The following is an 8,427-nucleotide window of genomic DNA, read 5'->3' on the forward strand; positions in this document are numbered from 1 at the left end:
CAGCCACTCAATAGATATGTGCATATATGTACCACAGTGCCAACACACATGAGGAATGCAAATACCCATTGTCATTTTCGTCAACAATCGTGTATACTATCATTACCATCCTCAGTGCCCTCTCGTCTTCTAACTTCCGAATTTGGCGTTGTGTGGCTTTTTAAAATTCCAAAGGCGTTGCATTTTTTTTTTGTTTGTTAACAGTCTTATACGTGCATACATACATATTTGGTTGATGCATACCAAGTTACTGCGAATACTGAACCAAAAAAGCTGTACCGACATCGTGTTTGCCAAGCTCTTCAAATTCAATTCGCATACGAAATTCGCCTCAAAATGTTTACAATTTCAATTCGTCAGTTGCATTATGCACGTCTCTAAGTCGTGTGGTATGTACGTTTGTTGATATTTACATTGGTGTAAAATATTTACTTACAAATAATGAGGTTATCATAAATCAACTTAGCATTTTGATTAGCATAAAACAACAAAGTCACACGGAGGAGGCACACAAGCGAAACAAAACGAAGAATATTGACTGACAAAAATTTACATTTCATATTAAAATAAATGAAATTCTAATCGGAACTGGTCAAAGCGACGCGAATTGCTTAGAATTATTACTTAGTAGTAAAACCCAGCTGACGCTTCCTGTGCAGCAAGAAAATGAATGAACATTTATTTTCTAAAACTTTTGTTAAAGTTGAAATTTGTGAGTGCCAGATGGGGGAAAGATAAACTAATATGGGCGAATACGTATTAGAAATTACAAATCGATTAATATATTCAATACCCGCCTTTTGAGTTTCAAAAAGGACCAAAACTTCGAAAAGAAAAATAAATTTGAATCAAAGGACACATCTTTCATATCAGTTTGTACTCTAGCACTACTGAAAAGCTATGTATGTATGTATATGCAAATAATTGTGTATTTTTGATGGAATGCGGATGCCATACATACATACACTTCATTTAACAAATGCAGCATTCTTTCATTTTCCCAAATTCACACCTTTTCCCTACTACGGCAATACTAAAAATGATTCTCCTGGTTGGATCCTAACTTAGTTTGGAGAGGTCTTTGACTCATTATTAGTCTCACCGAGCCCGCTGCTAACTAACTTTTTTCTTTGATGCGCTACTAAGTATCCACAACAAAAGCGAATTTCAAAGTCTTTAATACGTACTTATGTAGCATATAATAATTATGTAATAATTCTATGAAAAAAAATAAGGCACTCATATAATATGTATATCGTTAAATAACAGAGGTCAGTAACTTCCATTAAATTTATGCCTCAATTCGCATTTTGAAACGCAGACGCATTTTTGTTTTTCTCTTAAGCAGACACTAAAGCAGTTCATTGAAGTAAAAAATATTTTTACCTTTCAAATTCTATGCAGCTTACTCTTACTATTATTAAATTTTTTAATGGTACACTTCCAGTCGTCTGCCAAATTGTGGATAAGATTTTTAATTTTTAGCATACAAAAATCCTGAATGACTGACTCACTGACTGCCTTTCCATTCACAGGTCCAGAATGAGCAGCACGTATGCACTTGTAATTATATCGGTATAAAAAATTATATAAAACCAGCACACTTGTATACATACATACAAGTACATAAGCATGCATTCATGCAACGATGAAACGAATGGTTGTTTTTTTTTTATTTCATTAATGCCGATAGCTAACCTACTCACCTACAGGCTACATGCTGTGCCATAAGTATTCATATCAGCATCCTTGCTGTGCTCATCGTGCTCCATGCGACAATTTCCTTTTTATGTTTGGTTGTTGTGCAAATAAAGAAGGCAAAAATATATTTAAAATAAAAAGCTAAAAAACAGTTCAACATCCTTTGGTGCTGGCTGCCGCTTCGTCAACTAAAGATATAGAATCTAAATAGGCAGAGATAGTTCTGACAAACCAGCTTTCAAAATAAATAAATGTGTTTGATATTTATGTTGAGTGTAGGGATGCTTCGAATGCCATATTTTTCACAATGCGGAAAGATATGTATTTTGTATGAAAAATGAGCAGGAAATAATGTTACTCATACGTCATGTACATCTGAAAATATCTCGAGAACTTATGCATGAAATAATAAATTAACTCGATTTTCGGAATCAGTGAACAATTCTATATAGGGACTCGATAGTGGCGTCCGTTGAACATTTTCCTGTAAATCGGTGTTATTTTTTAGTTTTAGTCATTTTTTAAATCCCTTCTGCTTTTTTGCTATATCTAGGGCCTTTTCCTCCCTACTTCGCTACTTTATTTTGCCTTTTCCTGCCTATTTCGTTATTTTATTTCGCCTTTAATAATATTTCGTTTTTAATAAAATAAAAATATTATTTGTCGCCAATCGGTATTTTTTTTTATTTTTGTAACTCATAGTTTAACCCTTAAAATTTGATCTCTATTTTTCCGATCAAATGTAACGTTATTTTAAGATTTTCTTTTCGGTCCATTTTGTATCGATGTATGTATTTGATTTTTATTTTTTCAATCATTTTATAGCCGTAATTTTCGGACTTGATTTTTTAGATCATAAAAGATCATAAAAAATCGGTCATAAAACCCCAGTATCTATTATAACGGTTATGATCGAAATAATCAAAATCCAAAACAACGATAATTTAAGCAACAAAATAACGATTAGATATAACCGAAAAAATAATATTCCAAATTTAAAGATTATTTTTGATCGACAAAAATAAAAACTCTAAAATAACGATTTTGCAGTAATGGTTATTTCCCGTCAACGGTTATTTTCCGTCCTTGTTTTAAATATACACGTTTGTGCTAAGAAATATTTTTGTTTGAATACTCTTTCGTTCTAAACTTAACAGATGTTTTTTTAGAAGTTTGGAAAACCAAATAAAAAATTAAAATTACAAAGGTCGGTAGGGTACTCACTAAAGGCCGAATAGAATTTAAAAACCAGTAGTACATCAATAAATTAGTTTTAGTATCTATTAAAATCCCCCCCCCTTCTGAAATGTTTTCATTGGAAGACTCAAGAATCTGAACTAGCAAGTCGGGGATGCTCTGTCTTTTGGTTGAAATCTGCAGTAGATTACACTGACCGGAAGTTAATATATAAATATATATTTTTACAACTAATTCGGATTCTACGCATAAAAATACGTAACGTAAATGAACTTTGAACATCAATTCGTCTAAAATGGATGCAAATATTTTTATTGGAAAACGAAAAATTTTGAATAACCAAGTCGGAGAACCTGTATCTTTTACTCCTATTATCGACTGCGGGATCGACCGGAAGTGGGTTAAACTGACCGGAAGTCCATTTTCGGAATAGCTTACACTCGGTTAAACAAACTTCGAACTCGGTTGCAAAATTTTAAATCGCTAATGACTCTGTTTGAAAAAATCATGTTGCTATTTTCTTAGTGTACTCGTTCACATTAATTTAAAATGTAAAAAGCGTTGTAAAATGCGCCGGTTTGCGCATTTGACAGTCCACAGAGTAAAGCGTTTTTCCTGTCGCACCCATCAAAGCAAATAGTAGCATCGGTAGCTGGTTAGCTGCATGTATACATATGTATATTAGCCTGCGCCACGCTGCATACAAGAAAAATGGGATCGCTTCTTCTTCAAAGAATTAAGTATAAAACAGAGTGTCACCAGCACATTTTGACTCAATTCAAGGTCATACGCAAGCTAATTCACGTTTAAAAGACAAATCCAAATAATGTGATGTATTTTGGAAAGATTTTCCGTCATCGCTTGTGAAATTTGGTTATACATATTTCTTTTGTTTATTTCATATTTATTATTATTTTTAAGTGCAAGTTATTGTCTAACAAAAACCATATAAATTCATGTTTCAAACTTTGTGCCAAAATTATAAAAATTTCGCAAAGTTGCAGCTAAACTTTTCACTTTTTAATCAAATTTTTTTTTTGAGTATGGCGTTTTATAGCCCATTTAATTTTAGTACAATAAAGTGTAGGTTTTAAGTTGCTAAAAAATCGCAGTAATAATTTTTTCCATACACAAAATATTTTCGGACATACTTTGTATGGAAGACTTTATTGCACTCAAATTTAATGGGCTGTAAAACTGGATGCCCAAAAAAATCTAAAAAATCTTATTGAAAATTTGCAAAATTAGATGAAACTTGGCAAAATTTTTATAATTTTTGCACAAAGTTTGAAATGTGAATTTATATGGTTTTTGTTAGACAATAAGCTGCACTCTTACAAAAAAAAAATAATAGATATTAAATAAACATAAGGCGTTCTATTATTTTTGTGTGTATAAGTATCTGTCAAGCTAAAATGTTTGTGAAGAAGTCAAAATGTTAAAGCAAATCTTTTATGTTTACTGTCTTTGTCTTATAAGGTTATTTTCCGGAAAAAAAGTTTCCAATTATGTTTCTTATTTTATCAAAACATCGATTTTTTAGTATTTTTCACGAAATGCACTGAATTGAGAAAAAATAAGCTTTATAAAATTGTGTGATGCGCTGCTTTTTAGAGTCATCCTAAAGTATCTCTGAATTTAAGTTATCTGTATGTACAGGCTGCATCAGCTACAACGACTGCCCATCGGCGTGTACTAGTCTTGTTTTTACGTGCACCTTAGACTTACTCAGGCTTAGCATAGTATAGTTTGGCGGTGTCGATATGTATGTGGATATTTAAATTCACACAAACATACAATTTTATAAGCAGCATAAATTTAAAAGTGTATATCCTGGTTAAAGAATGTTTTAGATAAATTTATGTCCCACAAAAGTGTATCAACGAGTGTGCAAATAAAGTGAAGTCGGAATTTTAGTGCTCTCACCCCCGGGATTGTTCCATACCGAAAAAAACATACCAGTTTTTTTCGAAATCAAAAAATATTTAGAGGCCGCCCAAAGTTTTCCATGTATTCTATATGGGGAAAAAACAATTTCGTGGAAATGGTATAGAATTTTTGAAAATCAATATTTTACGATCGGAGAACTCAGTTTCTCTTGAGGACACTTCAAAGAATATTAACCAATTGTTTATTTAATATTTTTTTGATATTATGCAATAATTGTTTACCCACAAAAAATACGCGGGTATATTTTTTCGGTATAGAACAATGCTACGGGGTGGAGCATTACAATGTGTACTTTATTTTTTCACATGCATTTTTGAACCACCCTAGTGTACAAAAGGTTTATAGTTGCATACATTCCTTTTTTCTTCCTTTCCAACCATTCTGCTTAGCACTTACTACCACTTCCCATCTAATTTCCTTTTTTATATAATTTGATATGCAATATGTACGAGTATTTCCATTTATGTATTTACGTTTCTTTTTTTTTTTATTTATTGCATTACTTATTTTCTTGTCATTTTCATTTCATTTCAGCTGCCAATACTATTTGACAAGTCATCCATGGGTACCAGCATATCAGGGTGTCATCACATTTTTCGTTTTGGCCAATTTCTCATTAGCGACATTCATGGATCCCGGTGTCATACCAAAAGGTTGGTAGATAATTAATTTGATTTGTTGGCACTTGAAAACTTGTTTTCTTCTTCTGTTTTTTTTTGCAAATTTTCTCACACAGCTTCACCAGATGAGGACCGGGAGGAGGAGTTTCGTGCACCACTTTATAAAAATGCCGAAATCAATGGCATCACAGTAAAAATGAAATGGTGTGTGACTTGTAAATTCTATCGACCACCACGTTGTTCACACTGTTCCGTATGCAATCACTGCATAGAAGTGAGTATAAGTGTTTTATTTGATTATACGATGGCTGTTACTGCATTTATGTGAGTGGTTACTACATCTATTTTTTTCTTTCGATTTTTATTACAGACATTCGATCATCATTGCCCTTGGGTGAATAATTGCATTGGACGTCGCAATTATCGTTTTTTCTTCTTCTTCCTAGTTTCGCTGTCCATGCACATGCTGAGCATATTTTCGTTATGCTTATTTTATATACTGAAAGTTACACCACGTATAAAGGAGCCATCGCCCATCGTAGCGTATCCTTTTCGAAAGTTGACTAAATTATTTTAGCTTTTTTATCTTTACATCACAGTTTTTAGTAGGTAGAATACTGATTTAAGGATTTAAAGAGTCAGTGGTTTGGTTTTGTTAAAAGAGTTAAAAAAAACTGACGAATACGGAGACGAATCTGAAGATGAAGACGAACATGTTACGAATACGAAGACGACAACGAATAAGTTCCCGCAGACCAAGACGAATTCGAATACGACGACTAATACGAAAACCAATATAAACCAAAGACGAGCAGGAATACGTTAAACGTTTTCTACGTATTTGGCCGAGTTTCTCCTCCAATTCTTGTTCTGCTTATTGGTGTTGTGACACACCTTTATTCCATCTCCGAAGAAGCTTTTTTATGGTAGAAGTACGTTCGAAAGTTTGCCATTGGCTGCCGAGGGGCCAACGATATTTGAAAAAAAAACTTTTTTTTATTTTTTTTTTTTTTTTGAGAAATTGAACCATGCACCTCCGGAGTGGCAGTAGGCACATTTAAGCAACTCGGCCATGGCGGCAAGAGCACTACTCAAAACCGAAAACAAGTCAGAAAAAATGCAATAAAGCAGTAGTATTTTTTTTTCTTAATTTTGAAATCGGGAACCGGTATTTTTTCAAATTGCAATTTTTTTAATAATTCGAAAGTCGGTTTTGGAAAAAGGTGAATAATCGAACACCCTACTATATATGTAAATATACATAGGTATATCTAAGCAACAATACTTGCAGGGCATATCTTGCAGTGCACTTGGCTTTCCTTAACTAGCGACTTTTACGCATCCGTACATAGTATGGTGCTGATGGCCATTGTTATAATCCTAGCGATTCCAATTTTTGGTTTAACCGGATTTCACATGGTGCTCGTATCACGTGGCCGCACAACAAACGAACAGGTTACAGGCAAATTTAAAGGCGGCTACAATCCATTCTCTCGTGGCTGCTGGCATAATTGCTGCTACACCCAATGTGGACCACAATATCCGAGGTATGTATGATGGTGTTATTCACATTCATCAAATGCGATTACACATATTAATATTCTCCGATTGCTTATTAACTTACGCATTTCCATAATTGAAATAAATTATGTTGCTCACATCCTACACCCGCTNCACCCACACATACACACATTTGTAGACCAATAATCGGTGGTTGGTTCTTGTACATACATACATAAAAACGTGCCTATATAGATTCATATGTTGCTGCATAGATTTTTCTCTCAATTGCCTGCATTGTTATTGAATGACGTGATTTCTACTACGTACTAGTAGTAGTATACTTTGCTTCCATCAATTTATTCCAATAGTTTACAATTTTCATTTAATACATTAAATAATAATTGAATATTTGAGCTCGAAGTTCTATATATAATTTCTTGTATTATTTTTCTATTTTGCACTTTGCACTAATTGGTGATTGCATTTATAGCAGTTTAATAGTGTTGTCACTGCCTGCCCGCCTGACTACGAGACAATATTTTTTATTCGAGTGAATATACATATGTATGTATTTTCTAATGTACAAATGGTTTTTTTTTTAACTATGGAAATTAATTTTAATTTATATAATATTGCACTAATGAACAGATTTTGCTTTTAATTGCTTGGATAAAATTTGCTTTTGTATGTGATGCATTGCTAAATTGGGCAAAGCAATTTGGATTAAGATTTGACTTCAAAACATTATATATTTTATATCATGATAGAGACATTATTATTGTTTTTATCATGTTTTATATTGTTTTATTTTCGATTGCGAAAATATATATTTTTTTATTTGTAAATATTCCGTTCGCATAAGTATGCGTGTATTCGGAAATCCATCAAGCCAAGGCTGCAGTCCCTTTTATTTCTAAACTATAATTAATGGAAACTTCCAATATGCGCAACCACGTTTAAATGCCTAATTGGCATTTCCATCAATTATAGTTTAGAAGTAAAAGAGACTGCTGTTTTGGCTTGATGCATTTCGGAACACACCCCTTGTACCCTTGTGGTCAGCTGGTTAAGTTGAGTAACATTTTGACCAGTTTTGGCTATTTTACTTTTGTTTATGTAATGTTTATTTTTTTTTTTATAAAAGTCTAGCATATTATATAACAAGCATCATATAAATCCACATTTCAAACATGGTACAAAAGTTATAAAAATTCAACAAACTATACCAATTTCCATCAAAAATTTCAAACTTTTTATTTAGAATTTTTATAAAAAATTTAGGTATGCAGATTTGAAGCCCATTAAATTTTAGTGCAAGTTTCAAGATGCTGGAAAATCGCGTTGATTTTTAATAATTTTTTTTTAGCTGACGTTGTTGTGCATTTTCTTCCATATAAAGTACGATGGACAATGGGAAATTCTTGTGTCCTAATTTATTCTACTAAAATTTAATTAC

At 32.6% G+C, this 8,427-nt stretch overlaps 1 protein-coding gene across 1 annotated transcript; it reads left to right on the forward strand.

Annotated features, from left to right (window-relative positions):
* Positions 1-5,380: 5,380 nt before the first annotated feature.
* On the forward strand, positions 5,381-7,015 carry LOC108372457 (probable palmitoyltransferase ZDHHC8; the record flags this gene model as incomplete). The annotated part of the gene is made up of 4 exons (XM_017628149.1): positions 5,381-5,501; positions 5,585-5,742; positions 5,839-6,011; positions 6,821-7,015. Coding segments are annotated over 4 exons (647 nt in total), but the record flags the coding sequence as incomplete, so codon positions are not given.
* Between the last annotated feature and the right edge of the window lie 1,412 nt (positions 7,016-8,427).

The sequence above is a fragment of the Rhagoletis zephyria genome, unplaced genomic scaffold, assembly GCF_001687245.7.
Source record: "Rhagoletis zephyria isolate East Lansing unplaced genomic scaffold, Rhagoletis_zephyria_1.1 Rzeph_scaffold_05769, whole genome shotgun sequence".
Lineage (NCBI taxonomy): Eukaryota > Metazoa > Arthropoda > Insecta > Diptera > Tephritidae > Rhagoletis > Rhagoletis zephyria.